This window comes from Protopterus annectens, chromosome 9.part0, assembly GCF_019279795.1.
Source record: "Protopterus annectens isolate FY-2018-M chromosome 9.part0, PAN1.0, whole genome shotgun sequence".
Taxonomy (NCBI): Eukaryota; Metazoa; Chordata; order Ceratodontiformes; family Protopteridae; genus Protopterus; species Protopterus annectens.
Window position 1 is genome coordinate 611,646,203 of NC_056743.1, and position 18,689 is coordinate 611,664,891.

The 18,689-nt window shown below is 34.1% G+C and overlaps 1 protein-coding gene across 1 annotated transcript in view; it reads right to left on the minus strand.

Annotated features, from left to right (window-relative positions):
* The window catches only part of LOC122810548 (macrophage mannose receptor 1-like), a 195,771-nt gene that overhangs the window by 34,876 nt on the left and 142,206 nt on the right, over positions 1 to 18,689 (minus strand). The window contains exon 4 of the mRNA XM_044082130.1: positions 15,212 to 15,571. Coding sequence (XP_043938065.1) covers positions 15,212 to 15,571 — 360 coding nt within the window. The remainder of the gene's footprint in view (positions 1 to 15,211; positions 15,572 to 18,689) is intronic.

An 18,689-nucleotide genomic window follows, 5' to 3' on the forward strand; every position in this document is an offset into this window, starting at 1 on the left:
AAAATTATTGATCTGGAGGCAAGATCCAGAAGAAATAATATTATCATCAGAGGAATGCCAGAAAGTATGCAATATAATGATTTAATTCCATCTATCATGCAAATTCTTACAACTCTATTCACTGACTCGAACACTGCACAACTAATAACAATAGAAGTAGTGTGGAGCTACATTTTAGACTAATAGTAATGTTTATATATCTTATTATTTTGTTTTTTGACTGACTCATTTAATTCAACATAATAAGTAGAGATGTAGATGACAAGTAGTGTTTGTTAGGGAATAAGTAGGATAGGCTTTGTAGAATTAGTTGTAGATTATATAGGTCCACTATATTTTACCTATCTTTTATACACTAACTTTGGTGTTATGTATACACCAACGATATTAATTCACATAATCCTGAACTATGTTAAGGACCTGTTTATTTCCTGGTCCAGGGGTTTAGTGGGTAGGCACTGGAAGGGGACGGGAATTCAAGAATGCTTTCATAACTTACACTTACTAAAAAATCAACCAAATCTATCACATTTTCTCAGATTTTTAAAATACCTCCATGTGGGAAATAGACTCATGGAATATTAAGGGAATCCAGAACCTAAAAAAGAGGAAACTGTTTTTTCATTTAATTTTGCAAGCTAAGGCATATTTCATATTACTTCAGGAAACCCATTTGACCAATGATCAATGGATAGAAATTAAAAAGAAAAAATGGATAAGAGAAATAATAGCTTCTGAAGGTAAAACTAATAGTGCGGGAGTTGCGATAATTATTAAAAATCAATACCAGGACAAATTTATAGAATCTAAAATGGACAAAGAAGGGAGATGGTGCTATGTGATTCTCTCTTCTACTCTTTATGATAAACCCATCATTCTTCTCAACATATATGCACTCTGTACTAATCAACATTCTTTCTTTGCCTCACTCTATCCTATTTTAAATCAATATAATAACCACTACATGATTATAGGAGGGGACTGGAATGCTTATCAGAATCCTAAATTGGATAAATCAAGCCAACAAAGATCATATAATAGTCAAATGGCTTTAACAGTAAGTGAACTTAAGTATGACTTTAATTTGTATGATCCCTTCAAATATGCTAATAATTCTCTTAATTCAAATAGTTTTACATTTTATTCAAGCTGTCATAAAATGTGGTCTAAAATAGACTTTTTTCTAATTTCGGAAGCACTGATCAATCTTAATCCCGCAGTATCTATTCATGCTCGTTACCTATCAGATCATTCTAAAATTACATTATGTTTTGACAATGACTCTAGAAACATTTTATCACAGAAGGGATATAATTGGTCTTTAAATCCAAACCTATTACACAAAAGAGAAATAATCCAGGAAATTCAGGATATTCTCAAATCTTTATTAGTCAAGATAGTTGAATATCAACATACACCTGATATTGAATGGGTGGCAACTAAAGCACAGATATGAGGTATCTTCATTCAAAAAGCCTCTTATTATAAAAAAATCCAACTCAGAGAAGAACAAACTCTAGAGTCTAAAATTAAAACACTAGACCAAGAATTAATTCAGAATCATAACTTACAAACAGAAACAGAACTTTTAAAGTGTCAGAAAGATCTCTTTCTGATCCAAAATAATAGACTGACATTTCATGAGACGAAAATACTGGCAAGATATGCTAACCATATCCAAACTCCATCAAAGGCTTTAGCAAGAATTATTAACCAATCCAAATCACCCTCTTAAATTTCGGAATTATATTACAAAAGCAAAATATATATGAAATCTAATGATATTATTAACATTTTTGAATTGATATACACCCAAATGTATGGAGATCAAGGTGAATCACCTACAAACAAAAATTATAGTGAATCCTACAAAGAAATAACTTCCCCAAAAATAGACGAGAATCTACAGAGAGATTTAATACAACCAATTTCTATGGAGGAAATAACATCAACAATTAAAAATTTGAAATCCCACAAAGCTCCGGGCCCAGATGGCCTCACAGCAGAATTTTATATAACGTTTTGCAATACTATTGTTAAAATACTTTCATGTACATTAAATTATATAATTAATAACAAAATCAATAATGACTTATACTTTAATGCATCCAAAACAATCCTTATACCCAAAGAAAATTTGGATCTTCAAAACCCAGACAGTTATAGACCTGTATCACTTTTAAACATTGATACTAAAATCCTGAATTCTATTGTAGCTATCAGACTGAAGAAAATAATGAATTTAATCATTTCCAACGAACAAACTGGCTTCTTAACTTCTAGGCAAGCCAGTGACAACACCTTAACACTCCATACTTTAATCTCTTATGCCAATCAAAGGAATTTAAACATGTATGCACTTATTATTGATGCACAAAAGGCCTTCGATAGAGTTAACTTAAAATTTCTATTTAACACCTTACCTTATTTTAATATACCCCAAGAATTCATCTTAACATTACAAACATTATATAATAACCCCTATACAACTTTATATATAAATAAAGTGTTTTCTAAAAGAATACAAATTAGGAATGATATCCGACAAGGATGTCCTTTATCCCCCCTACTATTTAATCTATATCTAGAACCTTTATTTCTACATATTAAACAAAATGTATACCATAATGCCCCAATAATTTACGGTACCAAGATCTCTATGGCAGCTTTTGCAGATGATCTTAATATATATTGTACAACACCTGTTTCTGATACCAAAAAATACTATCTGCTGTCGAAGACTTTGCATTAATATCAAACTATAAAATAAACCTTAAAAAAAACAATATATTTCCTTTGAAAATGCCTAAACACTTTTCACTTCTACCTTTGAAAGGACAAGTAAAATCTGAAGAAAAGATTAAATATTTAGGAATCGCATTCTTCACAGACAACAAGGATTTTTATGTCAACAATGTTAAACTAAATTGGGAACACATTTTATCTGATCTAAGGAGATGGAATAACCTGAAATTATCTCTATTATCAAAGGTCTCAATTATTAAAATGAATGTTCTACCCAGATTATTATATATCTTTAGATCTACTCAAGTGTTAATCCCCAAGAAGTTTTTTAAACAAATTCACATTGAACTTGCGAAATTTATATGGGACCCAAGGAAAACTAGAATATCATACGATAATTTGATGACCCCAAAAAATAGAGGTGGTTTAAATTTACCTGACTTTGAAAGATATTACTTAATTATAAATGCCAATAGAATTATAAGAATAGCTAATTATGTCATGCAAAATAATAAATGGTCCCCAAACTGGTTAAGACTGGGTTACAAACATGTCAAGCATCTGAATATGAATCCCAAAGCTTTACCTTTTCTAAACAGAGATATAATTAAATCATATGCTCTAATGGAGCACATTAACATCTATATAACATTAATACAAAATCTTTTTAGATCATTAAATCTCTTTCAATATATGATGATCTTACAACCCTTTCATAGAAACCCTAACCTGAGAATTAATAATCAACTTATAGAATTAAAAAACTTCCCACTTATAATCAACTTAACTCTACAAGATATATACCCATATTTGAATTATTCTGCTCATGATCTAAGACAGGAAATGAATCTCCCCAAATCATATCTAGTGATGTTGAGGCAGATTAAAGAATTATCTTCAAGCTACTTTAAAAACTTAACTATTAATAAAGAGGACTTAATGGCATGTACCTCAATATGGCAAGCCCTATCACAAACTATCTAATATATAACATCCACATATAAACTGATAAAATGCTTCAAATATCAAGACCACCTTCTTGTATCAAATTATTGGAAAGGAAAACTACCATTGGTTGAAGAGAATAAATTAATAAATGCAATTAAATTAACAGTAAAATCAATTTCCCTTCAAAAGTTAGCATTCACCCAACTCATGATATTCAATAATGCCTACTACACAAGTCTTAGCTTGTATAAATTTAACTCCATAAATTCTGCTAAGTGCCCATATTGTAAGAATGAAACTGCTGACCTCTTACATATGTTCTGGAGCTGTAAATGTATACATAAACTTTGGAATTCCCTAAAACTACAACTACAAAAGATAGGGTATCAAAATTCAACGCTTTCTTGGGAATTTATGATATTACATATCCCTCCAAATAATCTATCTAGATCCCAGATGATCATACTTATGAATATTTTCCTGCTAATGAAGCTCTACATAGCTACAAATTGGTTGAACCCATTTCAAACTTCTTGGGACAATTTTAAGATCTTAGTGATAAAACATATATTAGCCCACAAATATGTTATCAATAACCAAAGTAAGCATCTAAAAAAATCTGAAGATTTGGGAACAAATTTTCAATATTATATTAGCTTAATGCAGCGAACACAGGAAACTCCATTGTTATTTACAGTATAAAATCTAACCTTATTAGGAACCATATTATTACAAGAAACTATCTTTACAGATAATAATTCTTTATAGGTATGTTATTTAATTGTGGAAGCATTCATGTAAATAATGTATATATGTTGCTAGAATATTGATAGAAGATTTGTTTGGAAATTACCTCTGTATTTCTCTGTCAAATGTATGTACGAATAAGTGAAAAATAATAAAGAACTATTATTGAAAAAAAAAAAAAAAAAACAGCAGAAACAACTCAAAATTATAGATGTCTACTTATCATCAGGTGACAATATTGCCACTCTAGTTTTACATTGGACTTTCACCGACCTCCCTCAGGAGACACTTGTCCTGAGGTACTTCAATACTGATTGGGCCTCTATAATGGCATCCCCCCAGAAATACCATTTAAACCTATTTAACTTCACACAACTTATCCAAACCCCCACCCGTATAGACAAATCCACCAAAAAAGAATCCATATTAGACTGGATCCTAACCAACAAGCCTTCATCTGCCAATATATCTGGTACAGTACACAGCTCCCTCAGTGATCACCTACCCACATTCATACTAAGACAGCATACAAAAGCCATAAAACTCCCCATCCTATTTTCTATCCATAGTTCTAAAAATTTCCTACCAGACCAATTTATCAACACCTTAAAAAAATTGGTCACCCCTTAAAACTCCACCATTAGATAATACTACCTTTTTAGGTATCCTTAATCTTATGGCCCCACAGCATATAATTCATACTAAAACCAACCCAGCCCCCTGGATCTCAAAGGATACAAGATCCTTACTCAAACAACGAGACATAGCTTGGGCAGACTGGCATGCCAACAAAACAAGTACAAATCGACAATACTTCCTAGAGCTCAAAAACAAAGCAAAAAAACAAATACATAATGTCAAAAAAGTTATTATATCCAGCTACAAAAAACTCAGTACAACAATCCACAAAAATTCTGGTCCGCAATTAATCAAATTCTCCAACCAGGCAAAATCACTTCTGCAATCCCTAACAATGAAGGTGATAACAAAGATATTTGCAACCCAGTTTAATGACTATTTCACCTCCTCTATCCAAAAAGTTATTCAAAAATTTCCCCACTACTACTACAAATACCCCCAAACTACAAAACTGTTACCATAAGACCAATGCCCAATTCTCTCTTAAACCAGTTCCAACTGACCTAATTCATAAACATCTTGCCAAACTTAAACCCACCACTCTCGCTGCTGATAAACTCCCTGCTGATTATCTCAGGATTGCCCCTCTGCCATAGCCTACCCTATTTCCATACTCATCAATAGATCCATAACTGAACACACTGTTCCCGCTCTCTGGAAAATTTCTTATGTCGTCCCCCTACACAAAGTTGGTTGCTCAACACAACTTAGCAATTATTGCCCCTTAGCTATACTCTCTCCCCTATCATAAATCTTAGAAAAATGTGTACACACCCAACTACTGAATCATCTTCTTCAGTATAACCTGCTAGCAAATTCCCAACATGGATTTCTGCCAAACCATAGTACCACCTCTGCCCTTGCATCCTTTACTGACCACGTCAACCAGCAAATAAATCTTGGTAACTAAGTATCTGTTGTCTTCCTAGACCTGTCAAAGGCATTTGAGATGGTATCCCACTGCAAATTACTATTGACTGTCTCTGAGCTTAATCTGGATAACTCCTCTCTACTGTGGTTTAAAATTTATCTGTCCCTCCAGCAACAAACTGTTAAATGGCATAATTCTCTCTCCCCTCTCCTCCCAGTGGGACAAGGTGTTCCGCAAGGATCCATTCTTGGTCCCTTACTGTTTTCCATCTTTACCAATAACCTCCCCTCGGCTACCCAACAAACTAATATAGTACAGTATGCTGATAACACCACCCTTAATTGCTTAGCCCCCATGCTTATTCATAAATACTTAGAGTATGCCCCTGGCTTTTCACCATGGGATCTGTATGCACAAAGGATTTTTACAAAATTCTCTTTTTATAATCCTTGAAAATATGATATTATCTATTATTTAACAGTTTTGATATCATATGTTACTGGGTGAAAGCTTTGTTCTTCAGGTGAGACATGTACTTGGATACTCCATCCACTAAGTTGAGCTATACCACTGTTTCAAGATAATTAGAGATGACTATAAATACAGGCTGTTTCATCATACACCAAATTTTTGTATCCATTGACAAAGGCTGAATAGCCGAAACCAGTCTGGAATATGGTTTTGGAGCAATAATAAAATATTCTTTACTATATTGTGTTCACTATCATTTTTGCTGGTTGTTGGTGGATTTACGTTGTTGGTTTGACCCTGCAGGCCATCCTTGCGGAGCACTTTGTTTGTTGTTACCAATTGATTACATAGCTCAGGACAATCTCTTTATTCCTATGCTGTTGCTAAGGCCTGGAACTCTCTACCCCTGGCATTAGATGTCTAAATAGTAAACATACTTTCAAATCCCTACTAAAACATCTCCTATTCAAAACTTGGATATGTTCCTGTACAGAACCAGACTAATTTCCCCTTTTCCTGACTTTCATCATCCCTAGATCACAGGTATACTCTGTAGTTTCACTTAATGCAGAGTACTGTAAACTAGGTGTTCAGGCCACCTTTATAGTTATGATTTCTAGTTTTTGACTCTGTCTGTGGAAATTTCTTTTTGAATTTATGTTCAAGCAGTTGTATATTTGTTGTATAATACCTTGTTTAATTGTTTCTCAATATTCTAACCACTGTATGCTGCATCATTTGTAAAATTCTGAATTTACTCCTTTTATATATTCAATGCTCTTTGTCCAAAATAGCTATGTTTATATAACTTTTTTACTATGTATCTGGAGCTTTACTCCCTGGGCCTCCGCTAAAAATTGTCACCTTGTGTCCAGTCAAACTAACCTGGTAAACAAATGGAAAATAAATAAAAATAAATAAATTTGCTACAGGCCTGCATGATCATTCCTGTGAGGATAACTGTAGTATAGCGGCCAGTTTTGGGGGCTTAATTCACAATGTCTACAACTCTCATTTGTTCATTAACTCTGCACAATGACCAGTAAAGGAACATGTTTAATATTTACATAGGGGCAACCCACATGGGAAGCTTGGGTCCTCAGACTAAGTACTGTGTGAGTTGAGAGGGTCTAACTCTAATATGTATAGCAATGCCTTTAGCATTTCAAGTCATTTTGTAATGCATTTCCTTGAGATATTCAAATCTATCCTGCAATGATTACCTCATAAAACAAATCTAAAGGAGCTTTACAAGTCTATCAGACCTTGTTCTACAGCAGAGGCAAAATTACACTATAATTAGGTCAGCAGTACATATGACCCCCAATAGCATGACCTTGTATATTTTTTTAAAGGATTACAATTAGTAGCATAACCTACAGTCAATAAAATCCAATCCTTCTTCCACAGAAGTGATTATATTTCTGACTTTGCCTTTTGGTTTGTGTTTCTTCTGTTAACAATAGAAAATGCTAATAATATTTGAAATACAGAATATTGATGTTTAGGTGCAGCGATAGGCATATTTTGCTGGCAGAAATCCTTTCACCATCTCAGTAGTTCTTTAATGGAACTGCTCAATGTAATTTGTCATCAAAAGTAAACTTCTCTATTCATTTCTGTGGGTAATTTGTTTGTTCTGTGGAAATAAGTACTTAAGTCTTTTGCATATACATAAAAGCCAAGTGGTGTAACTGCTCAGATAGCTGACATCAGCTCAGATGTTTATTTCTTCTGTAATATTAATTTAATCTATATTTAACTCATTCACTCCAATGGAGCTCAGGAAGTTTGCGTTGTAACTTCCAATGGGCGGAGCCTAAGCTTTTTGACAGAATCAAATTATGTCCTCACATTTCAAACAAATGTTCATCTCTCTGGAACCATAGGAGTTATGAAAGAAGGATAAATGGCAAACTGTTCAGCACAAACTATTTTTACAGTGGTACTATTCTTTTAGGTTCTAGATCTTAAAACGACTTTTATAAGTCACAATAAACACAGTAACTATTACAGTTGTAATATTTTGTAAACAACTTACAATATCTCAGCAACCACTCAAGTTACACACATACTGTCAGCAGAATTTTATTCATCCATCTGAGAGCTTTCATATGAGACAAAGGTGTTCTGTCTGTGTTACTTGGATGTTGAGATATTTAGAACAATGTGAGAATTATATCTATATAAATTACTATCATAAAAACAACAGTTAATATCTATTTACCTGCAATAGACAGAGGTAAAATATTAATGCAGTTGAGTTTGCCATTGTGTAACCTTTAAGATGAAATATTTTAAAACCTTATACATAGCATGGTTTTGGAATTATTGATGCAAATATGAATAAGCAATAGTTGGCACTTAGAGGCGTCAGCAGGAGTTAACTGCAGATGCACCTGGAGGCATCACTCGGATGTAATGCATTAAAGATGCTTGCATTTTCAGTCTGTTTACATAGATTTATGTCTCTAACTGCAGTAATTTCAATGACGTTTCTTCTTTTTTTAGACCATTAGGAATCTTTTATTACAATGCCAGAATGATGAATATCATCCCAAGCATTCAAAAATGAAATGAATTCTTACTGTGGTTTTAAACTATGAACATATCTTCCTTTGATATTCTGCATGGCAGTCAGAATAAATTAGAAACTTAAGTCTTTTTTCTTTTATTCCATAAATAGCCTGTTAAATACTCCCTTATAACATTCCAAAAAATGCATATGTTTAATACTCTGGAATGACCAAGTCTGAATTGCATACTTCAGCTTAGGTATGATAAAGAAATTAAGGATAGATACAATGACCTTTTTAAATAGATGTAACAAATCTGTAAAAATAAACTGTTTGATTTTTAACAGTTCTGCCTGGTAACAAGACCTTTTTATTCTACATTGTAAATCTGTTAAAATATCCTAACATTTTTAATCTCCATTAATTAGACAAAGTGTTGAATGTCTGAGGAAGTTGCTCAAACATTGAGCGACGAAAAGCGCTTTACGTTTACTTTTATTTTTTGAATAAATTCTGTGTGGTCAAGTCTTCAGTGAAACGTTGGATCTTTTTTTGTAGACTCAGTTTGTTTTAAGTACTTAGTTTGTCTCTTGTGTTGCTCATGGCATCTAACGATCACAGCGAAGACGAGGAAGTCATCCCTTCTTCCCAAAACATTTCTATTAAAAGATCTCTTTGCGATGACGATGTGAACTTAACGGCTCTTATACTGGCACTCACGGAAAGAGTCGACAGGCTTTCTTCACGCCTGGACTCTCAACTTGGTGCAGCTGACTTTACCAACTCGCAAACCCTTGACGCTGGCAATTTGTCTGCTTCTATCCCACTTGGACAAAGTACACCATCAATCGTTGCTGCTACTAACACAACTAGCACTTTGAATTCGCCGCCAGCTAGCAATATTAACACGTAGCCTTTGGAACTTAACGTAAACAGTTTTGTTACCAGCGAGCAGAATAACCAGCCTTGTTTAACCAACAATAATTGCTCTAACCCTACCCCTGAAACCCCCCTGAACGGAAGGACTACTTTGAATGGCGTTGGGGAGCTTATCGGAGCTCCTGTATTAAAGGATTGGATTACAAACACTAACAACCTTAACTTTAACCAACAGACTGATACGGAGCAACCGGCTCCCAACGCGGATATCCAAGAGGTGAGTGAGAAAATACTTACCAGCAACTTGAAACTTTTAGATGTTAAACTTCTCAAAATCAAAAAATTACAGCTGGAAGTTAATTATTTTCAAGAATGCTGTAGGCTGCGTATAGTACCTAAGGGGTTAAGGCATCATGTTTACCCAACTGGACTGGTGACAAACTCAACGTTCCACTTAGAGTTAATTAATCTTTTTAACGAACAGGGGCTTGCACTCATGGAGTGCATGATTAAACATTATAGACTACAAATTGCTGAGCTATCTAGAGAAGTTGACGGACTGCATAGCTTTATTACCAACCACAAAGACTTTACTAGATATAGATTCGACTACGATAGAATGTTTACGTCTATTGACCAACTTTTAACTAAGCTGAAATTAACTAAAATCAAGAAATTAAACAGGGACAGATTTGCTTATGACAACGGAAAAGCATACCCTAAACCACCGGGGTCTCAGAATGCTCCTGCTGACACTAAAACAAACGACAATGAAATTTTAGAATCATTTATTGATGACCAAGACACCAGCTTAGACTTTGATACATCTAATTCAACGAACAGGCAAAACAATAGGAATAATAACACATGGGCTGGCTGTTTAAGGAATGGACGACAATTTACCTCTAATCGAGGCCAACAGGGTGGCCAACCAACATACGGCCCAGCCCAAGGGGGTGACCAGGACAACCCGAATTTGGGTGCTATCCCTAAGAGACATTTTGTTAACAACTACAACTATAATAACCAACAAAACCAACATCAAAAAAAACAACATGGCCCATACAACAAACCAAAGAGATAAACCAAGAAGTGACTAAACCTGCAATTATACAGAATAAAGCAGGAGACTTTGTGGTTTACAATTTCTCATGTATTGACATTGAACCCTCTTTAGTTGATCTTTTTGCTAGGGGACAAACCTTTGTGCCTAGCAATCATATGGATTTGGCACAATGTATCAAGGACCTTAAATTATTTGTAAGGAAACTTAACCTTAGCATTCTTTTAGGAGACTCACCAGTAGCCAGTGAGCCACTTAAAACAGTTAGTGAATACAACCCTACTTTACACCCAACTCTGTCTACATTTGAACAGGTTATGGAACTTGATTTACATAGTATCAAAGACAGTTCATATAATAGAATTTATATGAATCCAAGGCAAAGAAGAAATATAAGTAAGGATGAAAGCATAGCTCTATCTACATTTAAAACACTTAATATTAGAGCTATTAAGCCAGACAAAGGTGGAGGACTGACCTTATTTGATAACTACGATTATGTTGACAGAGTTGAGAAAATACTGGCTAACGAAACATATAAAGAAGTATCTGTAAATGAGGTAAATACTGCATATAGAATGATAAAAGGTTATTACAGTGACCTATTTATGGACGGATACATTGACTTGAACAGTTACCAATATGTCACTACTAACTGGCCAAAGATCCCTATTATGTTTGCAACACCAAAAATACATAAAAACATCCTGGACCCCCCGTTTAGACCATTAATAGATGGACGAAACTCTATCACGTATGCATCTGCTAAATTAGTAGACAATATTCTAAAAAAATATCTAGTGACTGAAGTTCAAGTATGTAAAGATTCATGGTCTTTTCTGAAGAATTTTGACAACATTGTATACAGAGAAGACCACAACTTCGTCACTATTGACGTTATAGATTTATATACGTCAATTCCACATTTGGAAGCGATAGAGTGGGTAAATTTATTTTTAATTAAGAAAGGGGCTCCAGCAAACTAAATTTTTACTGTAACAACACTATTGGATATTATTTTGACAAACAACTTTTTCACTTTTAATAATAAGTTGTACTTGCAAAGATGTGGTTTTGCAATGGGTTCACCTTGTGGGGCCAGTTTAGCGAACACAGTTATGGCGTATTGGGAACATCAATATATTTTTGAGAATACTGAATGGGCCCCTCTTATTAAGTACTATACCCGCTTCCTGGACGATATTTTTATCTTATTTGGAGGAGATAAAAGAAAAGCAGAAAAGCTTTTAAATTTTTTTAACAATACTACTGACTTCTTTAAATTCACATCCAATTTTCAGAAACAATCTATTGACTATTTGGATGTGAACTTATCTAAAGACCATGCTAATAATCAGTACTTTTCTAAGATACATAGGAAAGAAACTTTCTGCAATTCATACCTCCACTACACCAGCCTTCACCCGATCTCACAGAAAAAAGCTATAGTGAAAGGCCAGCTAATTTGAGCAGCTCGTATGACTACTTACATTAGTGACTTCGAACTTGAATGCAAACTACTTACAGCTTTTTTCTGTGAGAGGGGTTACCCCAGTGACTTTTTAGACGAGATAGTCCAGGAAGTGAGATGTAAAAGAACTAATGGTATTATACTTCCCATTCTTAACCAATTCATTGATAAAAGTACATCTTCAGACATAGTGGAAAACCAGGAGTACTTATTAGAGGAAATAGAAACCTTGGAAAGAAAAATACAACCTAATAATGATTTCAAACTTAGTTTTATAACAACATACAACATGGACAGTGATATCATTAAAAAATTATTATTCAAAAACTGGACCTTGATTCAACAAGATAGGAGCATTTCTAGTAATCTAGTTGAATATCCTAGAATCGTATATAGAAGGGGTTATAATTTGAAAAACATTTTGGAAGGTAATACTATTAACAATTTTAGTAGGAAGAAAGGCATGACAATCTGTGAAAGTTGTAATATGTGCAAACATATGTGTAGTGGAGAATACATAACCATCAAAAACAAAAAATATGAAGTTAAATACAAACTAAATTGCTACTCTAAACTTATAGTGTACGTGGCTTCATGTACACTATGCCCAGCTTTCTATATAGGAAAGACTGAAAGGCACTTTAAAGAAAGAGTTTATGAACACACATACGCTATACAAAACAAAAAAGTAGAGAATGCCTTATCTAAACATATTTTAACTAACCCGGGCCATAATTTCAAATTTACGGCATTAGACCAGATTCAGACAAACCTTAGAGGTGGTCCATACAACTTGCTTTTAGAGGAGCGAGAATTAACTTGGCAATGGCGTACAAATGCATTTGTTTACCCAGGGTTAAATGACCATTGTAACATTAGCTGCCTATTAAAATTAAGGAGTTTGAATAGGAAATAACAAATACACTTATTTAGTTCATAGGTTTGCCTATATTATTACAGTAAAACTTATTTAAGACCCCTTTTGTGTAAAGATAGGTATGACACATACACTTACACTTACTTATATACACATGTATTTTCCTAGTTATTTAACTTATATTTACTAGAAACTTTACAACATTCGCACTTGTAATTTATGAGTTCATCTTAATGTGTATACTACATTTTATTATGAGATGTACACATAAGATTTTATAAATAATTTTAAAAAATCTATATATGCATATACTTTTATACAATTTTAAAAATATAAACACACATATACACTTGTTTAAATACATCCCAAAACAACAACTTTCATGACAAGTTGAACGTAACCTGTCTTGCTTGCACTTTATTATTGTATATAGTCTAAAGGCTTGTATGAAATGTTGTTTTGACTTTTACTGACAATTTACCTTGCAAACCTGCACTGTATCACTTTATTTAAGCTTCGTTTTCATAAATATTTATTTGGGTTTATTTCTTGCGGGTTGACTATATGATTATGTGATTTTAGATATACATACATACTTTTAATTGTGTATACTTACATTTGTTATACACATTCTTTGCTGCTTCATGTTGTTATTGAACACTATTGCTTTAAAATTGTAATTGATGCATAATGATAGTGTCTTTAGTGACGTGAGTATATATAAATAATTAATTAGACAAAGTGTTGAATGTCTGAGGAAGTTGCTCAAACACTGAGCGATGAAAAGCGCTTTACGTTTACTTTTATTTTTTGAATAAATTCTGTGTGGTCAAGTCTTCAGTGAAACGTTGGATCTTTTTTTGTAGACTCGGTTTGTTTTAAGTACTTAGTTAATCTCCATTGTTACACAGAATTTATGTTAATATCAAATGTAGATTTTTCTGTCAAAGTCACATCCAAATCTGTAATTGTATGAGACCTTTCAATTTGTTTTTCATTAATTTCATAGAGGTAATTTTGCTTGCTACCAAAAACTCATACATTTGTTTTGTGACATTAAGCTTCATCATTTTTTTTACTTTTGCAGATTTGGATAGGACCAGTTAACTTTTTTTTATGTGCGTTGATTATCTCTGTTGTTTATTGTTTTTTTTTTTTTCAATTTTGATGTCATCTGCTTAATGATTGTAAAAATACTTACATCAAAATAAATGTCTATCAAGTTCATATTAAGTAAGGGTCGAGTAAAGATCCCTGAGTGATCTGCTTAATTAAAATACGTCATTCATATAATATCCAAATTTCAACTTTACTTCTATCCATCCTTCCACAGCCCCTTTTCCACATTTTTGCACATGGGGGTTAAGGTGTCACTTCAGTAGAGTCAATCATCTAGAAACAAGGTTTGCACTGCTGGGTAGCTAGCTCTGCTGTGGTAGTTCTTCCATACCACAAACTCACACCTATGTTCAGTTTAGAGTGACCAATCCACCTACTGTACATCTTTGGAATGTGGTAGGAAACCTGCACAAACACAGGAAGGGCATGCAGACTCTGCACAGAAGGCTCACCAGCCAAGAACTGAATCAGGGAACCACTTTCTATGAGACAACAACACTATCTGCTGAACCACTGTGCTGCTATTAACTTTGCTAGTATATAGCAATATATTTATCCAAGAGATGAGAGTTGATTCTTGGCCTAATTTCCCTTAATTTTTAAGTAGTATGATTTAACCTTCAGAACAGAGTGCCCCGAAAGAGCTCTGTATGGATTGCATTCATCATACTGTGCTCATGAACTTTGTAACTGCAGCTCTGGTTAGTAAAAAAATTCAAACAAAATTCAAAATTATTTATTTTGACAAAATTTCACTCATCAGATATTTAAAAATGTACACAGCTTAATGATACCTCTGTCTTTTGCCAAAGTTAGAAGATTAAGCAAGCATTACATATGGAATAAATAAAAACGTTTGTATTACCTTGATAGCATATAAAATATTGTACATCTGTACATTCATAGTCATTCCATGTTCCCAATGAAATGTTTGGGCTGTTCACATATGCGTATGCACATAACTCATTTCCACCATAATTATTTGGTTCTTCTAGAGCCCAGTTCTGATAAGATGAAAATGCCCCATCTGCCCACTGCCACTGCCCACTGGAAGAATCCCAGTAGAGTCCTATCCAGACAGTGTGAGTTGATATGATACTTTTCACCTTCTGGTTTTCTCTATCACTCCTGATACTAACAAGTTCAGCTTGGTGTGCTCTGCAGTAGTCCCGTGCTGCTGACCAGGTCTTCCCAAGTCGCACAAGAAAGTAGAAGGTTTGGCTTGCTATGGACAAAAGAAATATAATGAAATAATAAAGAATTTGATTCCTTGACCACTTGTAGTTGGACCATGATAGTGTTTCTTAAAGGAGAGAGAGTCACAAATGTCTGTCTCATATGAGCTTAAGAAAGCATAGACTGGTTTAATGAAACTAATGTCATATGCCTTTCTAATAAGTGGATAACTTCAGTAGTTCAAATACAGTAACAAAACAAACACAGTAAAAAATAAAACTTATAAATACAAAGAAACAGTAGTACTGACTTAATGATGACCTGACTTTGTTAACCATACAGAAATACATGCTTAGGCTTTCAAACTCATTTCACCAATTTAAAAAGTTATTCCATGCTGGAAGTTGCATGATTTTATGCAAATCATATTACCAGTGGGCATCCGCCATTTGTACTCCTGGATTTGAGAAATGTAGTAAAATCCTCTAATGCATACCTCTTCTTGGCTTAGTGGGTACTTATGAACATGTACAGTACTCATTTATAAATAGACAAATGGCCATAATCCACATGATTTGGATGTAGAGTAACATTTTATGCTTCAATGCCCCAATCCAAAACCAAGGGTTTCATCAGTACTTATTTAGTGTATGCTAATAGGGTCTGGTAGATCCTTATGCCTGATTCCAAAACAGCAATCAGGCTTAGCACAGCAAAACACTTTGGAGTTGTACATTGGCAGATGTTGACACTGTACAGCCCTGAAACTGTGTAGTAGCTTGTTGAAGTCAATTGGCTGTATTGGTGAAGCAACTGCTTCATCTGTATGGCTGACTTGGTATTGCTGGCAGTACACTGTAGAAAATCAGACAGCTTGCAGTAGTATGTTGCACATATGGATGGAGATATTCCACTTCTGTGTGTGAACCATGGGGGGTAGACAAGGACTCCACACATGAGATAATAGGGTTATGTGTAGGTCATCTCCAAAATTTAGTGGAGACGACTTGCATAGTTAATATAGTTAAAAAAGAAGAATTTTCTTAGCAGGCTAGTGGCCACACATATCTCTCACCCTCTGTTGTCATGGTAAAAGCATGTATGATGGCCATGCTACTTGTTCTCCAGCCCATGTCTCATGGCCATGCAGCTCCCCCTGATTGGCAGCTCTGGTGCTGCTTGCATTACTGCAGGCAATCCTGCTTGAAGTACCAGAGCTAACATATAGGTGGAGCTGTGGCCCCATACAGGTTCATTGAGGTCATGGGCAAGCTCCTCCTACACACTTAAATAGCTAGATGGGATAAAGTGCTTACTATGATAATTTGGTGTTTAAGGAAAAAAGATGCAATGAACTTTTGTACAATAAAATAAAAGGATTATGAAGTTATGGCAGAAATAAAAAAAAAATGATTGTGGCAAAAAGGGCAGATGAAGTCAGTAGAGGAAATTAAAATATGAATGATATTGTTTACATATGTAAATGATAATCAAAGTGTAATAGTAAAGTAACCAATACTCTCTACAATAAATAGACATATTTTAAATCCAGCTTAGCAACCATCATCTCAGGTAGATGGGACTTCCATTTAATGTTTCATCTGAAGTATTACACATCCAAGAGTGTAGCACGCTCCTCCTGCTGCACTGCAGTCACTACTGGAGAATGTAGCAAGGCACCTCCTAAGGGAACAGCAATCACACTCTGTGGGTTTTCCTACATCCAGGTGGAGTGTGCTACCTATTGAGTCACTGATAATCAAGTCATTTTATTTATTCATTTGATTTTATTTTTTTTTTAGAGTTTAGGATTAAAGATTAGCATTATGAAGTGGCGGGGAGTTTTAAACTTTTGGTTAGGAAGTGAGGATTATGCTTGGAATTAGGGTTAAGGACCAGGTAGTACATTTTGGGTTAGAGAGAGGGTTCTAAAAAGATGTATGTATGTATGTATGTATGCATGTGGTACGATTGCACTAATGTGAGGCTGGACACTTGCCATTTCAAACATCTGTCAGCTGTGACCTAATCTCATTTAAGCATCTATAAAAGATCTGGAGCAGAAAGGATGAGTAACATTCTTAGTTTACATTACAGTTAAACAAGATTTCATAATCAATATCCTGTAGTTATTATTTTTCTAGATGGAAAAAAAATTTTAAGTAATGTGTGAAGTGCAAAGCCTGTCCATATGAGAGCTGGAGGGGAACTTGACTGTTGCAAATGCATTTGCTCTTATCAGCTGTTAATTTGTTACTTGTATGATTTGTATTGAATAACATGGATCCTAGTGGAAGCATACTACATTATGTTTCCATCTTTTTCTTATACGATTTGAAAATTCTGTTACAGGTCATTATAGCCAAAGATCTACAGTAATGCTAATTTATTTTGAAGTTTGTTTAGCATACTGAAATGGTCTTTATAAGGATCTGGGGATTGTTCTCAACTCAGAAAATTTGCTAGTAATTATTCATTTTAAATCATTCCACCTAACAAATAATTAGATACATTTAACACATTTTGAGATAAAGATCTTTTTTTCTGAATAGCAAACTTTTCATTTCAGTTACTGGATGCAGTCACACTCGATAGATACATTTGCAATTTTAATAATCACAAACCTGATTGATAAAATCTCTTGAAATACTTATTTTAATCACCATCTCGGGGTTAGGTAAAATACTTTATTCATAATGCTTTATCTGATTACCTGAAAAGTTTGAAATCAAGAGAAATGATATTCTCTGGGATTCATTAACAATCATGAAGGTTTCGTGATAAGCCTATACCATTTAAGTTTAAGCACATTAGTTCGACAAGCACAGCACTAATTGACTATGCATGCTGCTCATCAAGCCTATACGTTTGCAAGCACCTTCTTGTGGACAGCAATAGTGCTCACGACCATACAAAGGTGTTTGCAAGGATGAGCACAAAATGTAAACAAAATGACTGGCCTTCAGGCAAACTTAATATAAACACATGTATATTAGCTCAGAAAATACTAAGGAGAAGTGCAGTGGAATAATTCTGAAGGAGGCAAAGTGAAAAGGGGACTTAAAAAATTAATTACTTTGGTTGTACTGCACAAGTAATTAAGAGGGGAAGGAAAATGGGGAAAATGTACTCAGATACTGCAGGAAAATTTGCTGAATTGTCAAAGA